The 19,710-nt window shown below is 37.7% G+C and overlaps 1 protein-coding gene across 4 annotated transcripts in view; it reads left to right on the forward strand.

Moving 5' to 3' along the window:
- Atp8a1 (ATPase phospholipid transporting 8A1) overlaps positions 1–16,895 on the forward strand; it is a 219,798-nt gene extending 202,903 nt beyond the window's left edge. For all 4 annotated transcript variants that reach the window (XM_048364487.1, XM_048364486.1, XM_048364485.1 and 1 more), the window contains 4 exons: positions 4,001–4,089; positions 4,934–5,026; positions 12,524–12,615; positions 13,865–16,895. In XM_048364487.1, coding sequence (XP_048220444.1) covers positions 4,001–4,089; positions 4,934–5,026; positions 12,524–12,615; positions 13,865–13,962 — 372 coding nt within the window. In that variant the 3' untranslated portion in view covers positions 13,963–16,895. The remainder of the gene's footprint in view (positions 1–4,000; positions 4,090–4,933; positions 5,027–12,523; positions 12,616–13,864) is intronic.
- The last annotated feature ends 2,815 nt before the right edge of the window (positions 16,896–19,710 follow it).

Here is a 19,710-nt window from a genome sequence, read left to right on the forward strand (position 1 = left end):
CATTAATTTCTTTAAATTAAGTTCTCCTTAGACATATATGTAGAAGCTCTACATTTTTCTGAATCAGGTAATTTTTAGTTTTGTAGTTTTTAGGGGTTTTGTTTCTTGTTTTTGTTTGTCTAATTTTATTGTAAAGGTGATGTACAGAGGGGTTACAGTTACACAGGTCAGGTGATGAGTACATTTCTTTTTGAACATTGTCACCCCTCCCTATTTTCTCCCAGTTTTTGCTGTGTTTAAGCTTAAAAGCTATTTTATTAGGCATTTTCTAGGAACTTGGAAAATAACCACTTCTTGGTTTTTTGTGTGTTGTTTTTGTGGTAGTGTTACAGATCAGCCCACAGCTTTGTGAAAGCTAAGGGAGTGCTCCCTGAAGATCCTCAGCTGCACCCTTGCCCTCCTCCTTGGGGGAAGGGGAAGAGGGGAGAGGTGTTAAGAATGTATGGTACTCTCTCTTTATTGAACTCTCCTCCAAAAAAAGTAAATAGCCTCATTTTGTAGCACTGTCTTCTAAATAATTTCCCTTCCCGGGTTAATATGTCATAGTTGATAGGAAAAAATAACTTCTCTCCATTTCCTAAGCTAGAAAATTGAGGAAAAGGTACTTTCTTATTGACCGGCTTCTTTGACTTATATTTTGGCCTCACCCTTCAAAATATTCAATAAAATGCATCTATATTGTGATATGATTATGATAAGACCTACCATGTAAAAATCTATAAGCTGATTCAAACTTAATTTGATAATGTGATATTTTAAATTTTATTGTCAAGGTATTGTACAGAGGGGTTGCAGTTACATACATAAGGTAGTTAGTACATTTCTTGTCAAACTTGTTACCCCCTCCATTTTTCTCCCACCTTCCCTCCTCCCCAGTCTCCCTCACCCACCGGAATTGTGCAGTTAGTTTCCAACATATTGTGAGTATTGCTGTTGTATTGGTTTGCCCTTTATGGTTTTTGTTCTTTTTTAAGATTTCTTCCTTAAGTTCATGGGACAGATGACTATGTAGAACAAAAAGCAATCAAAATGACAATGAAGAAAGGGATATTCATTAATAATCAGTGCTAATAACTCCTATAGCCACATTCTTGGGATTTATTCTTACAAGTTACTTATAGATGAGGAATCTGAGACTGAAAAGTTTCTGGAATTTTGGTAGCTGGGATAAACATAGGCAGAACCACTCCAAGACTGTTTATCACCTGACCTGTTCCATTTGGGGTCCCCAGTACAGACTGAGGGTTCCTCAAAGGGCTTCCCATTATAGACGGTATCTGCACATTCTCTGAAAGGAAGAGACTGTAGACTGTTCTGACATTTCTAGTGTCCAAGTAGAGGGAGACAAGAAATGTGTTGCTCGAGGTCAGGGGTCAGGTGGTACTTGTTGCTTTGTTTTCCTGTAAGACTGAACTTGGGCATGCTGAAAGTGAAGGTCTGTTCTTCTCTGGTGCCCAAACATTAGTACCATAGCCAAGGGTAACTTTGCTATGGGTCAGAAGCAAGGCCCTTCTTTTCTGGTCATACCCATGGGCTTGGTTGTGCACACAAGAAACTCATATTTTCCCAAACCTTCTTTCTCGATAAGTTTGCCATGAAATTTCAGAATGTCTTTGTTATAATTACATATTCAGTTAGCACTGGTTTATTTTGAAGCCCTCTGGGTCTGATTTGGAGCCAGTGTCCTCTATAAAGACAAGTAGTCTCTTTTTCCCCCAAGAAGGGCCCAAGCCCTTCACTTTCCCAACTTTACAGCCATCCCCCCCAACCCCCCACCCCCACCCCCACCCCCCATCCCTTCCAAGGCACACACCCCCAACTCTACCCTGGGAGTTACTTTTGTGACAGATTCCATTTGTTTTCACAGGGCCTGGAGCAAGGGCAGTGCGGGGGCGGGGGCACTTGGCATTGCCCACCGATCTCCCACCTCCAGGACAACTTGCAAAGCCCCCTTGGAGGTAGCTTCTGCCTACCTCCTAACACAGGCCGCTCCTGTTACCTCCATTGTCTGCAGAACACCCGTCTTTTCCCAGCTGACCTGCCTGGGAGTGGGGAGATCTTTCTGCAGAGCCAGGGGACCTTTCTTCTCCAGAAAGGAAGGAAATATCTCTGTGGGATTTGATTTTTCCCCCTCTTCATCCAAAAAATACAAAGAGACTCTGTCTAAAATGCGAATGTCGGCTTTAAATCTTTTAGGTTTGGATTAACTCTGCAAAAGAAAAAAAATCTGACAGGCTTTCAGATATGAAGCCGAAAAACTTCTCTCCCTTCAATTCATGTGGTGCATTTGTAAAGCCAAAGGCAAGTGGACTGAATGGTGGGTGCTACTTGCCCCTCCAAACATCATCATTAGCATCACAATGGTCAGAATTAGCAGCCTTCAGTCTCTCCGTTTGCCTTTTCCCCCAGCCTACATTTTAACTCAAGGTGGTGAAGGCCACAATAAATCTTTCTTCTCTTATCCCTTCTACCAACATTAAAATATTAAAAGTAAGCCAATGAAAACATGTCATTTTCTGCTGCAAAACGTAAAATCTTATCTTACCTTTCCTCTTAGAAGTGAAATGAAATGTGGCTTTTCACAGCTATTACCTTACTAGAATGCGTCCTTCACTCTAAACAAAACCCACTGACTTGAGAGACATTTCCTAGTACATAGCTATTGTTGGTTTTCACTATTGAGGACATCAGCAAGCATGTCCAAGATCATGTTTTGCTTATCAATTAAAGTGACTTTTATGTGAGTTTTTCATCATGTTGATGTCTCAGATATGAGTGATATTCCTTCAAACCTCCTGAGGAAAACTTTTATTTTCTGAAATCTTTTATATTAGTACTTTTTTTTATTTTAAATGTGTCCAGAGCTATTAAGTTCTATCTCACAAGAATCCCTTTGTGTACCAATAAGACTATGCTCAAGGGGAAAAAAATTAAATCGTTCCTGTCCTCACTGGTGAGTCTAAATGAATAGGTAATCAAAAAGGTAATTTAAAACTAGTTATTTTCTGTTTAGTGAGGATTCGTTTCTTAGGAGTAATTCTTAGTAATTATGAAGCTGTCTAGAAGAATGCTATATCATGTTTAAATCCTGAGTTCATCCTTCAATTCTTATTTCTAAAATTCTCGTGTAATCTATTACAAAGAGTATAGTGTTAATTGCCTATGTTTCAATGAAATTATAATAATATACTTATGGATTTAAGTACGCCCTACAGAATGTTTTTTTGTTTCATTATGCAACAATATTCTTTTAAGTTCTATATGATCTAATTTTATTACAAATATTTTATTATAATTGCAGACAGCTAATACAACTTTTTAATCACGAAATTATTTTTCATGATTTCATGACCCAAAAGGTTCTGATATAACCATTTGTGATTTAATTATAAAAGAATTATGAAAGTTTTCATTAATATGTTTTTATTTTTATTTGTATATAAGATATCTTATTTCATATTTTATAGCTATTGAATGAAAATTAAGATTATTCCCAACCAACTGCCAGAAAATAAATTGTTTTCATGCATTGAGTTTGCTTATATCATAGTCACGATTTGCCTAAATGATGTCTTAATTTTCTGCAGTATCATAAAAATAAAACTAATTTATACTTGCTAGAATTAGTAAGTTCAGTTTCTACCTGGGATTTATTGTATATTCCATGTTACTGTAATTTAAACCAGAGTGTATTTTGTTTCCTCAGAAAACATTGATGATGATACTCTAAGTTATATAAGATCAAGATTTCCTACTTCAGACATTGAACATGACAATAATATTTCACACACATGAAAAGCTCGGTACATGATACAAATTTTGTTATATTAGCTACTTGAGGACAAAAACAATGTCATGAACACATGTGTTTACACACTTGACTTTGAATTTCCAACCTTTTTCCAAGTTTGAATTTAGGGTTATTGAGTCTCTTCTGTTGAAAACATGAATCATGTTTTTTTCTCAGTTTTTAAACTATCGTTTCTGGTGATTTGCATAGGCAGCCATGTTGTTCAGCTCCGGGGTCTTCTGGATGGGCTTATTCTTCATCCCTGTGGCATCCTTGCTCCTGGATGTAGCCTACAAAGTGTGAGTATGTAACACTTGGTTATGGACACAATAATGGAGAGAGGTATTTCAGCCTTCAGGTTTGCCTGGTGACCCACACCAGGCCTGTAAAGCTTGCAAGATAGGAACCAAACATAGTTATTAATTTTAAATAAAGGAAAAATGCATGATTCTGAATCTAGAAAATACATCTGAAAGATCAAGTGAGAAGTAAAGCAGATGGGCTCTGTTATCATCAGAAAGAGGTTCCATTGGTCCCATTGGAGAAAATGAGCACATTTCACAAACCAGTTCCTAACTCCGTACAAGGAAAAAACCTTCTGTTTCAAAATGCATTTTTAGTATCTGTGAAAAGAAAGTCTCTGCTTTTCCTGGTTTTAAACATACAAAATATAGAAATGAACGAACAAAAAGTCACAAATTTTCCTCAAGAGCTTTAACTTTCAAAATGCTATCTCGTTCCACAAAGAAGACATCATTGAAGTTAATTGCATGATACTTGTAATAAATAACTTTGAGATGAAATACTATTATTCTAATTGTTTGAGTATTTTTCCAAAAATTATACTTCTTTAAAATTGAGTTTGAAAATCACTTTGGACTCTGTTTACTTATCGACACTATATACTTGTCAATAAACCAGACATCTATAATTTTTTTTCTCAAATTTTTATTATCAAACTGACGTACAGAGAGGATACAGTATCATACGTTGGGCATTGGATACATTTCTTGTACTGTTTGTTGCCTTGTCCCTCATGCCCCCCAGACATCTATAATTTTTTTAAACAAAAAAGATGTCTTGTTTTTTAAAGTCTTCACAGGAATATTTCCATGCAAATGCTTTCTTTCCTCTGCCCCCCAGCATCAAGAGGACAGCTTTTAAAACATTAGTAGATGAAGTCCAGGAGCTTGAAGCAAAATCTGAAGACCCTGGAGCAGTGGTACTTGGGAAAAGGTAAGATAGACATGTGCTCTTAGTGGGCAAGATAGTATGTGCTTTTAACATTTATCTGTTTCTAGTGGATGTAAGCAAGCAAGAAAAACTTGTATTTCTTGTTTAACATGGAGCTGGTGGTGTTGCTCACAGAAACCTTCATCAGAGTATTCTCATCAATAAAATGGGAGTAATCAAACCAACCTAAAATGATTCTGAGACTGGGATAAAATACTATGCAAAGCCTGAACTAACTGCTTAATGAACATTAAAGAAATGATAGTTACAAATATTGTATCATTAAGATACAAAGGGAAAAAGAGCTTTCAGTTTGACAATGTGCCACCATATTTGCACGCAGATTCATAATTTGGCATAGGACAAATGGTACTGTAATTATCCTCATGGCTCATTATGGTATTAGAACCTGACTTGGATGTGTAAGGTATACATACCTTCCACATTCTCTTCCTCACCACTATCTTCCCCTTAAAAGAGCAAGGTGAGAAGGCCAATTGAATCAGCTCAATTCAGAAAGAAATATTGAAAATGAAAATTAGTTTCAAGCAATCTATAATAAAATACAGTTATACAGAGATTCCAAGTAATGTGCCTTTATGTTTTCCTCTCATCCTTCTGAGCTGAGCGAAGGTGCTGTGTAAGCCATAGAAATGTTTTATCCTGGCATATGGCATCTTCATCACCATTCCCGGTCACCCAGTGTAAGAGGCATCACACTGAGACCTGGACCTCTAGCTCTCGTGCTCCACTTAGGCCAAAGAAGCCTGGCTGTTAGTGAGCACTCACTACTTGCCAGCTCCTTTTGCCTGCAGTCTGCTTAGCCTGTCTCATTAATCAGTGAAATTAGCCCGTGTTGGTGGATCATCCCCATTATTTTTTTTTCCAAATTAGGAAACCCAGTTTAGAGAGATGACTTAAGTTCCTAAAGCCAGTGAGTGAGCACAGCCTTGAGCCCTGCTAACTGTTGTAGCTAAACACTTGAATCTCGCTCTGAAACATGAATCTTGCCTCTCTGTGCTGACTTTTCAAGAAGGTGGGATAAGGGCTGGGGATATAGCCTAGTGGCAAGAGTGCCTGCCTCGGATACACGAGGCCCTAGGTTTGATTCCCCAGCACCACATATACAGAAAACGGCCAGAAGCGGCGCTGTGGCTCAAGTGGCAGAGTGCTAGCCTTGAGCGGGAAGAAGCCAGGGACAGTGCTCGGGCCCTGAGTCCAAGGCCCAGGACTGGCCAAAAAAAAAAAGAAGGTGGGATAACATCAAGAGCAGCCCCCCAGAACCTGACAACTACATCACTGACCCTATGGGTAGAGAAGTCTTAAGTCTGACTCCCCAGGGCCCAAGTGCTCTCTTCCCTCTACCCTCCCCTTCAACTGAAAATCTACATCACAGGGCCCACCTGGCAGAAGTACCTGTTCTTTATGGTCTGGCACCAGCAGTTCTTCTATTACTGTTTGTGCTCTCTCTCTCTCTCTCTCTCTCTCTCTCTCTCTCTCTCTCTCTCTCTCTCTCTCTCTCTGTGTGTGTGTGTGTGTGTGTGTGTGTGTGTGTGTGTAGCAGTAACAAGGGTTTGATAAGAGTTCTAGCTCACAAAACTGTGACTGAAGCCATGTAGTCCAAACCATTTGGGAAAAGCGACTGATAATACTGTTCCTAACCATTCAAGGTAAATTTCTCATCCTTGTTAGTATACTATTAAAACTTACTTGGAGGGCTGGGGATATGGCCTAGTGGCAAGAGTGCTTGCCTCGTATACATGAGGCCCTGGGTTCAATTCCCCAGCACCACATATAAAGAAAATGGCCAGAAGTGGCGCTGTGGCTCAAGTGGCAGAGTGCTAGCCTTGAGCAAAAAGGAAGCCAGGGACAGTGCTCAGGCCTTGAGTCCAAGCCCAGGACTGGCAAAAAAAAAAAAAAAAACTTACTTGGAGTCCCTTGCCATGATGTTTAGTCCGCTGGGTGTGTACAGAGCATAGTAATCAGGTTGAAATGTTGGCAACCAGGTTCTAAAGATTCAGTGGGAGGATGATGTACATAGCCCCTTCCACTAAATAAATCTGTGAACCTATAAAGGATTTTTTTTTTTTTTTTTTTTTTTTGGCCAGTCCTGGTGCTTGGACTCAGGGCCTGAGCACTGTCCCTGGCTTCTTTTTGCTCAAGGCTAGCACTCTGCCACTTGAGCCACAGCGCCACTTCTGGCCGTTTTCTGTATATGTGGTGCTGGGGAATCGAACCCAGGGCCTCATGTATACGAGGCAGGCACTCTTGCCACTAGGCCATATCCCCAGCCCGTGTGAACCTATAAAGGAAAGAAAAAGATTCTACCAAAAATGCCCACCAATTTCTCTCTAGAAAATAAATCAGATAGATTTCCTTCCTAATGCCTAGCTCCTTGTCTAAAATAGCTATGCAGCTTTTCTCCAGAATTCAGGAATGAGCTAGCTGAATAGCACAGACAGGAACCCTGGATCCAGTACAGACTTCATGTTGTGGCTGCTGCCTACTGGTGACCAGAAGGTTGCAAATCAGCCTAAACATAGTGTTCCTGCAGGAGGGTGGCTGGAAGAAAGATGAAGGGGAAGGATCTGGGAAAGGAGAAAGATATTAACAGCAATGACGGTTAAGTCATCATATTAAACTAATTACATTCTAAGGCACTTAAGGAATTATCAGGCTGATCTGACTGCCTGAATTATTTTAAGAATCTTGGGAAAAAAGAGAAAAAAGTTAATGAGTGTTATCTACTTTTTTAGGAGGGAGAGATATTGAGATTTCTGTATAGTCTAGTTCTCTCTTGTATCTTTGAGTTCCAAAACACCATGCCTTTCATTCTTAGCATCAATATCCTTCTTACAGTTTGGATCCTCTCATTCCTGGCTTTCAAAATCCAGTTCAAATGTAATTTTGTCAACTTTTCACAGATAAGATTAATTATTTTCCAGCATACTGTCTGTCCTTTTTAAATCTTGTGCTATTCAGTTTATTGGATGCCATATAATGCAACATTTACTTACCCTGTGTGCATTTGTTTCTCCTTTTGGGTTGAGCTCCTTGAAAGAAAGGGCTTAAAGTTGCAACCAAATGCATAGCTCAGCTCTGGAAACATAGCAGCTCTGGATCAACATTGGTTAAGTGGATGAATGAGTGATGAAGAGAATAAGCTAAAGAATAATTGGGTGAGTGAAAGGATGATTGAGTGATGACAGACAAATCAATGATTGGCATGTAGGGAGTAAAATCAAAATCTGATACATGAAAATGGAATTGTGTAAATTTTATTTATTAAATTAGGCCATACATAAAGCAAAAATTGCCTACATTGTTGTAGAACAATGTCACTGTTAAGGAATCTGTAAGTTGAACACCATTTTTAACTCTTCCCTAAACACTAGTGTTAACTTGAGTTATGTATAAAATACAGATCTTATTCCTGATGGATTTATGAACTTAGCTTCTTGTTTATGGTGGAAACAAATTACTCCTCCATTATGAAGTTTTGTACTTTTGTGTGACCATAATGGGGACAGGCTTTAGCACCAGTGAGCAGAAACATCCACAAGGCCGACAGCTCCCAAAATTCTGCTTTCCAGGTTTTGTTCTCTCTATGTTTGAGGCAAACATTTTCTGGGAAAACCTTAACCATTTGTCACATACACACACACACACACACACACACACACACACACAGAGAGAGAGAGAGAGAGAGAGAGAGAGACCTTTAATAGTATTCTCTACAGTGCAAAGATTTTCTAGGAGACATAAGAATATTTTTAATGTGGGCTTCAGACCTCACACAGATATTACAACTGTCATTTGCATATAACATCTTACCATTTATAAAACAAGCACAAAACAGGAATTCAAAACTAGAAAGAGATGATGAACCCCTTGAATGCATTGGAGACAGGACTACTGTTTTGGGGTATCATTGGAGTGTGTGTGATAATAGAGTATCTTATAATAGACAGACAGACAACTATGATATTGAGACTCAAAATTTTTGTTTCTTATTATTAACATTAGCCAGCACATTATTGGAGGGAAGCTCTTCAGGTCCCTCCTCACTACTTTCTGTGTCTGTAACTGTTATTGGATACATAGTCTCAGCATAAAAGAAGAGAGAGAGGAATATAGGGGTATGAGATAACCGGATATGGTGGGTTGTAATGGTGTTGTATTGTGTGTGTGTGTGTGTCTCCCTCCCTCCCTCTCTCCCTCCCTCCCCCTCTCTCTCTCTGTATTCTTTAGAGTCATGAAAAGCAATTTGAACATTGCCTCAGAACTAACAGAAATTGTATTTCTTTACTTTCTTTCTGGATTTTTCTATCCAGTCTACTTGGATGATTGTTGAACTCAGAGTGAAACATCAAGTGTTTTCCTCAGACTACTCTCATCATTTTGATGATAGTCCTTCCCATCATTTGGAAGGAAAAGGCCCCAAACTGTGAAATGTTATCTCTTCCAGTGCAGAATTTGGCTTGGTGTGGTCACTATTCATTTTCCCATCACCCCTGCTATGGAACAAAGGAAAGCTCTCCATGCTAAGCAGTGAACCATCCAGAAATGAAGGCTGACTTAATTTCAAGAGATCCGCTTTAATGAGTCATCCAGAGTAGCTTGCCAGGCCAATATATAAACAAATTCAAGCCTGCTGCTTTCAAAGATCACTTGAATTACCTTAAGACTATACATGCAGCACATTCTGTGACTACCCATTGGATTTTATTAACTTTTTCTTCATATTTCTAAATGAAACATTACACTTAAAGATTATATCTTTCAACTCACCTCCACCAAATACCTAAGTTGCAACATTTCCATGGGTTTGGAAATAAAAGAGCAATACTTAAGTGGTAGTTTCTGTGTAATTGCATTAAACAAACTTGGAATGTGCATTACATGGTATGTAAATGAAAGACTATGTGAGAACAAGCAAAACTATTGGCAGGGAATTGTGGATAGATGTGGTTGGAGTGAGAAGGTACCTTAGTTTTTTTCCTTTTGTCCCCTTCATACTGCATTTAATACATGTACTAAGGTTAATGTTATCAGTATATTTTATATACTAATAGTCACATCTCTCCCCATAAACATGGATGACAAAGAATTGTATAATCTTTGAAATGGTTGGTCATTTCCTAAAGGATAGAAAATACAAAACACAGCTCCCCATCGCTTCTTTGTTCTGGAAAAGAATATTCCCCACAAGGACTTGCTTCTAAAGCAAGAAACTCAAAGCCACTAAGAGAAAACAAAAACTAGTCTTTTTCTTGGTAAAGAGGTGAAATGAGACTGTTGGAAAAGCTATGCTCATGGCAGCACTGAGCTACAGTTGAAAAGCAAGGCCTCAGAAATGATCCTTACAAAGTACCTTTTGTGGTGATCTGTGCTAGTTGCTTTTTATAATAGATTCCCTGGGATCCGGGGCACTGAGTGGGAGTGCCCAGCATTTGTTGAGTACTTCCTAATTGTCAATCACTAAGCTGACAAGTCACTAAAGCCTCACAGTCAGCCCAAGAGTAACCTATTGTCTCCCTCTTATATAGAAGATGACAGAGAAAAGATTTGCCTACAGTGGCCAATAATAAGTAGCATACTCATCACTGAACGAAAGTAGAACTCCAAAGCCCATAGCTTTCCCCTGGAATGTACCGTTTTCCCAAGAAAGAGACTTCTACTGCTGTGAAATTAAAAAAAAAAAATACATCCTTTTATGCATTTCAGTTGCCATAATATGAAAGATATACTTCTCCTCTGCCTTCTCACACTTGAGTGTTAGAATAATAAAGTATTTCTTTAGGAAGGCTAACCTGAAACCTGGAAAATGTATTTGGGAAGAGAAAGCTGGCATAATGATGCATTGCCATTCTCCAGCCTTTACTCAGCCTTTAAACACCAGAGACTTCCAGGCACCCTGTTCTCTGCTCTGCTAAGAAAATCAGACCACCTGCTGCTGAAACTGCCTGACTTCCTCAAAGCAGTTACACATTTTAGTGTTCCTTGGGGGGGTCCCGGGTCTGTCATGTTAGATCATTTAAAGAGGAGGGTGAGAAAAGTGACTTGGTGAAAATGGTCCTTTTTCATCTTTATATCTGTTTATGCCAGTGTCCCCACACCGTTTTACATCTAATTCCTCAACCACTGGAGTTTTAGATTAATTGGATTTCTTGTTTCACTGCAGCTAATTCCCAGTGACAATTAAATACATCTAGCAAGTACTAGTTAACATCCCTAGACTTACAAGAAATATGTGTGGAAGATTAGTGCAAATGTCAGCATTTCTAAATATTTTTCCTTTGGTTTTTGCCTCAATGTGTGGTTCATTTACATGATGGCTTCCTTTGGGGGGGGGTCCTTTTTGTATATAATAAATATTATTCCTTTCAAGAATAATCTTCGCAAAAATGTTGGCAAGATGTAGAGGGAGCATCATTTATAGCAACTTTACTAAAGCTTTTATAGTTGAGAAAGAAATTCAACTGAGTCCGTTTGGGTTATTAAAAGAAAATCATATAAACATTTGCTACAAAGCATGTGGATTACTTGTTTTGTTCCTTATGCTTATTACATTCTTTGGAATCAAATTGAAGTTTAATAAACCAGCCAGACAAAAATGGTACGACTCAGAAGATTAAAGATGTTTATAAGTGTGTTTCAGAATTGCTCAGATTCATCTATTGAACCAATCTATGCCTGCCAAGGATGGCGGAATGAAGATCTCTCACCACGTATTTTTAGAACTTGCATATTTAATTATGTGGATTTGTCTCTATGAAGATCATCCTAAAAACATTGTGGGAACAAAATCACTATTCTTCCTGGCTTCTTTTACCTGTTGTGCTTATTTTCAGAAAACACTCTATTTTAAAATGAAATGAAGACATGCTTTAAACCACTTAGGGTGTCAATGCAATGCCTTCATAAGTTTTTTTAATGTGCTCTTTCTAGAACCTCCAGGATTTCTTTCATGTAACTAATAAATAAGCTACACCAAAATATGTGCCAAATGTGTAAAAGATGTGGTTATAGCTATATTTTAACTCTGAAAATGCCAAGGTAATTACACACACACACACACACACTCACACACACAGAGCACACACATAGTTAACCAAGTTCATAGGCGCTGATAATACTATGAGGTAGTTTTACATTTTTAATTAGTTAATAATTAATTGTTTCGTATAGGTTCTATTTCCATTTAACTATATAGAGATCATGGGGAGGAGGAGGGATTGAGGAAATCTTACTTTTTCTGGATTATTCCTGGAGACAGAGCTCTTCCTTAGATAGTTGTAGGGGAAATGGCCCAAAAGTGTCTTAAGGACTTGAGATCCCATTTGCCATCTGAGAAAATGGAGTGCAAAGAATGCTGAGGCTGCAGAGCGGGCAGGCAGGCTTTTGTTTAAGTGTCATTCTCCTTGGGGCTCCTGAGGGCACCTAAGCAGGCCACACTGAGTTGACCATGCATTTCACACTGCTGCACCTGTTCCGCAGCCTCACCGAGAGGGCACAGCTGCTCAAGAACGTCTTTAAGAAGAACCATGTGAACTTGTACCGCTCTGAATCCTTGCAACAAAACCTGCTCCGTGAGTACTTGAGCTTCTTTTAAACAATTCCACTGCCGTGACTGGATCATGGCCTTTATCACAGCAGTAATTTGACTTGACGGCTACTTGGCTATTTTAAAATGAACTTCAAAAGCAAGTAGTAAATATCTACATTGTATTATCTAACCAACAAATACACGGTTAGAGAATCCATGACCCATAACCATTTCACTTTTCATAGAGCATTTTAAATCTTGCTTTTTCATTTAAAGAAAGCCAATAATATTTCCACATTCCTTGCTTCCTTAAATTTTAAAAAGAACCAGAGAGATAAATCTTCGCTCTTAAAGCTGCCTCTGCATCATGACCTTTTCTACTCAAATAACTTTGCAAGAACCTTTTCAACTTTCATACAGCACAAGGAAACATACAGTGTTCCCTTCAAAAATATTTATGACTATTTAGAGTTGTAAGAAATGATTAGATATCTTGCCCTCTTAACATTTCCAGGATCTGAAAGAGAATATAATATATAAAGCCCTGTATCAAATCTGTTTGTGTTCGTAATATATCTTTCGTTTCTTGTTGTTTCTACATGTAATTTATTTATATTTTTATATATTTATGTTTAATGCTTTTGTTAATTATACTTCAAGAGGCCCTTTCAAAAGATCCCCTTAGAGGATCATTCTTTATTTCCCTCTCCCCTCCAATCACACAGGACATCAGTGAGTTTATTTATTGATGCCAGAAGCCAAGGTGAATGTCACCAGTTTTTCACCATTAGCAGCTATGATTTTTTAATTGACAAATAATTGCCAATATTTATGGAGCACAGTGTTTGGATCGTGATAGAATGGTTCCGTCAGACTAACCTATTCATCTACTCACCCGTACACCATTGTTCCAGCTCTCTCATCCACCTGACCTATCAAAAACTACAGACATGCACTTGACTCGATTCCCTGATATCCTCCAGCACTGAGGAAGCAAAACTTAGGACAGTGAACTTGAGATACAGAGCAGAAGATTGAGTGGGATTTGAGAGTACCTGGTTATTCTGTTGGGAGAGCAGACCTCATAGACTATAACAAATCATGTCTTCCCACTCTCCATTTTGCTGCTGAGTTCGTGTCTTTTCCAGATGTTTAAAAAAAAAAAAAATCAGTGTCTCCTACTTTTGAAGGTGACAGGATGCATTACTTCCCCAAGTTAGACAATGAATACAAATAACAGTGATTTCCAGCCGATTCCCAATGCTGATTTCTGTTTTGTCCTTTGCTTACAGATGGATATGCTTTTTCCCAAGATGAAAATGGAATTGTTTCACAGTCTGAGGTGATTAGAGCCTATGATACCACGAAACAGAGGCCTGATGAGTGGTGATGGGGGAAGGGCTGAAAGGCAGACACTACTGGGTCTCTAAGGAGAGCTCCCACAATCTAAGGTCATCACCTCAATCTGCTGACCAGTTCTACTCTGGTCTCCGGCGAGCAACAGTGGATCTGAGCTCATCTCATTGATGGACCTTCAGATTCGTGTACATCATAGACATAAGCACTGTGTGACTACTATAACACCATCTCTCTCAGATTTCTTTAAAGTGTTGGCTAAAGTGTGTGAACAGAAATGGAAAATGACCTTGGTTCTCTGCCTGAATGTTTTCTCCTGCTGAGGATGGGTCAGTGTTCTTAAGCCATGGCTCTGGAGCTGTAACTGAATTTCTTGGCGATACTACAAGGCAACCACCCTTTTAAAAAATCCTAAAATGGTGTTAAGTTAAAGGGATTCTTGATATCCAGACTTCGCTTTCAGGGCGTGCTGAAACAAACCAGCTTTCTTAAGGAACTGACTCACTTTACTGAACATTTCTAAACAAGGCATTAATACATGTTTGTGTCAAAAATTGTCTTGTTATGTGTTTGCCAAAGAAGTTCAGTAAGTGTATTTCTCATTCAGTAGTCATTTGCCCAGAAACTTCAGAGAAGGTTGACTCCAGTTCTTCTATAAGATCTGCATGCCTGACTTTTCAAATGTGAGAGTGATTTGCAAAAATGAATTCTTTCCAGGCATTTGCTACTAAAATTTGTGATGTGGCACCTTTCAAGCCTTATGAGTGCTTCTTTATTATTTGTCTTGTTTCTTTGTTCATGTTTGAGGACACAGTATTAATGTGATTTAGTACTATAACACTGATTTTTTTAACTGTATTTGTGTCTCAGTCATTTCTGATAAACTCTCATTATCTGTCAGATTTTTCTAAAAAATCAGCTTCTGCTATAGATTGATTGATGTCATTTTGTCTGCAAGTTTTCCCTCTTTAAGAAAATTATGCTTCTATGTTTATGTGGGATTTCCTAAAGCTTCTGTTTCAATGTTTGGAATAACATGTCAGATAAATGCATGGGCTTTTGTAATGTACATAGGCTCAGCTATTGTAAGGTATTTGGGTCCTGGACTAATGTCGTGCACTTGGTGTATGGTGACTGTCCATGTACTTCACACTGGAAGTTAATTCACAGCTCACTTCTCCAGAAATCCTCATAATTAGTTACATTCTGCATATTGGGACAAATAAGTAGGACCCTCCCCCTTACCCCACCTTTCAAAAATATCTACTTTACTAAGTCTTTTAACTTTATAATCAAAGAACACTTTTCACCAGGATAGGGCTTATTCATATGTTTAAAAAGGTACCTTCAGTTTAGTTCTTTTCAATTGTTTCCATGACATCTCCTGAAAAATGCCTATTTTGATACCAACAAGAAATGGTGAAGGGGCTGTTTAAAAAATACAACCAGTTTTCTACACTATTTTTAAAAGAATACTTTCATTTAAAGAGTTAAATAAGGAATTCTAGTTTTCAGATACACTTCAGAGATTGAAGCAGACATTTTTGCCTTCTATTCAAAAGCCTGTTTGCCTTTAAGTGGACTTACCAGCAAAATAGGTTAAATGAGAGATCTTCAACATGAGACTATTCATGCTTCATCAGTATATATAACATCAGGATCTGAAATATGACTGTGTGTATGCCTTCTTTGCCTCATGGTCCAGTTTTAATTACCGATAAATTACTTTCTAGTTAAGAGTATAGAGAATTGAGAAGAGAGACGATAGTCCAAATTGTCCTCTGAGTTTGATCACTGCACATTATTCTCTCTCTTCTCAATTTAAAATCAGAATACATATTTTTCCCTTCTCTATATTTGTAGCTAGTTGCCAGTATGCCACATTTTTTTAGAAATGAGGTTATCACACATATGCATAATTCTAACTGAAAGGGAAGAGAGAGTTCAATACTTCACTTCTCAGACTCTTCCCATCAGGGCTGCAGATTAAGAGAATCATGAATCAGAACATCTAGAAAAACTGCAGATGTGCAATCTAAGATTGTCTTCGGAATCCTAATGGTCATAGACTATAATCTTATCAAATAGATCTCCAGAGTCAAGCTTGTCCTGGGCTTCCCAAGGGTAGTAGGTGAAGTCAGACCTCAGAAAGAATACAGTGCATTCCTCCAGAGGAATGCCTCACAATCATTTCAAAGAAGAACTGCTCTGTCACCCCCATTCATCAGGGGCTCACTTCCCCAACATTTTAAGTTACAAATCAAATAGAACTGAAATTTCTGGCTAGAACATAAAAATGTTAAGTTAGATTTTCATCTTGAAACATGAATCTTTTTATGATACTGTTCAACATGAAACTATTCGTGGTTAATCGTAATCTGAAATGTGATTGTTTATACCATTGTATCCCATGGAGCTGTATTTCTGAATTATCGACATTGAGTTAATCTCTTTGCTCCTTGGGTGTGGATATGTGGTGTAGGGATCAGGGAGTGACCACTTGGAAAAACTTGAAATGTAGCACAGCAATTGCAGTGACTTTTATAGAAATGAGAGAAAAATGTTCCAAGATTTTTACCATCCCGAACTGGAGATGGGGAGGGGATGGTATATGTTTACCAGCACTCAAAAAACCAACCAGTCAGAGTGACTTTTTTTTTTTGTTCCAGCCCTGAGGCTTGAACTCAGTATGGGGCACTGTCTCTGAGCTTTTGTGATCAAAGCTCTACCACTTTGAGCCACAACTCCATTTCTGGCTTTTTTTTTCTTTTTGGTGGGCCAGGGGTAGTTAATTGGAGATAAGTCTCGAAGACTTTTCCTGCTTTTACAATGTTTACAATTCAGAAAAATACTCCTTAGACTAGAAAAAGAAATCATTTCTCTAGCATTGAAAAGCTGGGAGTTGCTTCTTTAATGTTGGAAATATGATATAATAGTATTGTATGGACTTTCTAAATATTTTATATACACATATAAAAATCTATTGGTGTCTTGCACACAGAAAGATGCTATCTGGTGTTTCTCAGGAACAGAGTAAATTTAAAATGGTAAGTGTATTTCCATGGTCGACCTCCAGTATGTGTTGTTTCTGAGACAGTATTGGCCATATTTCCAATTTACTGGAAAACTCCCTCATCGAGGCAGGTGAATGTGTGTTCTGCTAAGTAAGGTTAAACATTTACAACACATCAGTGATATGGTCATTAAATAGAACCAGTGATTCCTTTTCATTTCCAGGTGGGGAAATGAATTAAAGAAACTAATCAGCATTTATTCTGATCATTAAGTTTTATATCTTAATTTTTCAGTTCACCACTCTACATATCCAGTAGAAAAGTTATGGAATAATTTCTTTTACATTGTATGTGCTGTCAATTAAAATATTCTCCCCAAAAAGTGAATGCCAATCAGAACACAATAGATTGCATATTCATACTTTTATAATTATTATCACAGTATCCTTAAATATTACAGAGCTACATAATCATTGGTCTCTTTTTGTGCAGTTGCCCTTTGATAATTCCTGGTCTTAAGCTTTGCTTCATGAAATTTTTAATTTTATAAGTAATCATCTACAAAACTTATTAAGAAAATGCCCAGCCCATACCCAGCATTATAACCAGTTCTATGGAATTCTTTTTGTCAATTACTTATCGTAACACCCTGCAATTTAGTGCCTAATAAGTGCTTTTTAATGATGACATTTCCAGAATGCCTCTTAACGACACCTTAGACTGATTTTTCCCACATTAAAATAAGTGAAGTCACTTGTGAAACTTAAACTTTGCTGCATTTTAATTAACCTTCAACAGCTATTTAACTGGAATGTAAGCTAAATTTTGAAGGAAAGGAAATAAAATGTTTTTTATTTTTCATCTTGATTTATTTTCTGTATGAGAACAGCTATGTTTCTGATAGGTTTATGGTTTGCATGAATTAATATATAAAGTGATTCAGGCCAGTGCATGGCTAGTGCTATAAATCTTGATGTTTATTTTTGTCGTATAAAGTTTTATCATAGCCTATCTGAAATTTAACATTCAGTGGGCAAACTAATTCATCCTTCACACAACCTTTGTTTTAAAAGTAGATTATTTTAACAAAATTTGAAAAATTTAGTTGAATCTTTGTTTAACTTGTCTCTAAGAACTTTTTCTTAGTAAAGTTCATGAAACTTCTCAGCAAATAAATCTTCCTTAAGTAGAAAAAAAGCTAAATTTCATATTTTCTTACTTTTGAATTAACAGCAACTTTTCATAGGTAAGTTACCAGGATGTGAGCAGATTTTTCTTAAAAATATTTTGTGTCCCATGGTTCTAGAATAGAAGCCATAAATGTAGTAAATGCTGTGTTACTAAACCTTCTCAAGCTTCATTCTTCACATTTTCAAGTTTATTAGGTTAAAAATTAAAAGGCAGCCTTAGAAGGTGTCTGTGGAAAACTACAGTTTGGATTAAAGATAAAGTTGAATTTTCAGCTCCATGAAAAACCATTCCTGCTGAAGCTGCTGTAGAAATTGTAAAGCTGCATGAGTGGCAAGTGTTAAGTCTGTGATTGTCGTAGTTCTCTCAGGTTTGTTTCTCTTGATGTTCCATGCACTGTGTTTTATAAACAGTTACTAAAGGAATACTCATTTCTATGCAGTGTTACATGTCATTGGCCTTTTGTGAATGTGCATGTTTTAAATTGCAAATTTTAAACATTTTGTTCTCTAATTGTTATTAAAAATGAAATAAACTTTACCATTGCATAAAGGAAATGGTTGACGTTTTCATTGCTAATTTTAAAAGTTATCTTGCTTTAAGACCAAGCTTGATGGCTAACACCAATGAACCTCAGCTTAGTTCCAAGATATCAAGGCTGTTACAGTCTATGTAAAAGGCCAGTCTATGTAAAAGGTTAGTGTGACAACCCAGTCCCAACTTAGTCTTAATCAAGCCAGGAATGATGTCATATAACTATGGCTCCAGCCACATAGTCTGCATAAGTAAAGGAATTGCAATCCAAGTCTGACCTTGGGGGAGGAGCAGGGAGCTCCTACCTGAAAAATAACTAAAGCAAAAAAGCAAGGGATGGATGTGTCTCAAGTGGTAGAGTACCTGCCTAGCACAAACATAGGTCCCTGAGCTCAATCCACAGTACTTACAAGAAAGAGAGAGAGACAGGAAGGGAGGGAGGGAGGGAAGGAGGGAGGAGGAGGGAGGGAGGGAGGGAGGGAGGGAGGGAGGGAAGGAGGGAAGGAAGAAAGGATAGAAGGAAGGAAAGAAGGTTGGTTATCCTTATTTTTTTTTTAAATTTCAAATCTGTAGTAATTACATGTAGGAAGGTGTTTCCATTGAATAGCCTTTTAACCTACAACTCCAATGATATACAAAATATCCCTTCATTCTAATCCACCTAAATGAAACATGAAATGGAATGTATTAACTTGGGTTTGGTAAGAAGAGCCATTTTGATAATTAACTTTTTAAAGAAAATTACAATATTTCACTTTGGTCAGAAAAATCCTCCCAGGATTTTTTTCCCATAGCATGATCAAGTATACACAGCTAGTTTATGTGTTCATCCTTTCATATGGGATGAATTTCTTAGGGTCCACTATTTAAAGTCATGAGTAAATGGCTACATTGTGGCCAACAACATTTGAAGATTAACCATAAAATAATAAAATCAAACCCATAGTCAAAAAGTAGAGGCAAGCACCCTACATGAGAAGAATCACTCTATCAAAAGTCAGTATCCACACTGAATGGGTGGCTCGCACTTGGAATCCTACTCAGGA

The sequence above is a fragment of the Perognathus longimembris genome, chromosome 16 (assembly GCF_023159225.1).
Source record: "Perognathus longimembris pacificus isolate PPM17 chromosome 16, ASM2315922v1, whole genome shotgun sequence".
NCBI classification, from domain to species: domain Eukaryota; kingdom Metazoa; phylum Chordata; class Mammalia; order Rodentia; family Heteromyidae; genus Perognathus; species Perognathus longimembris.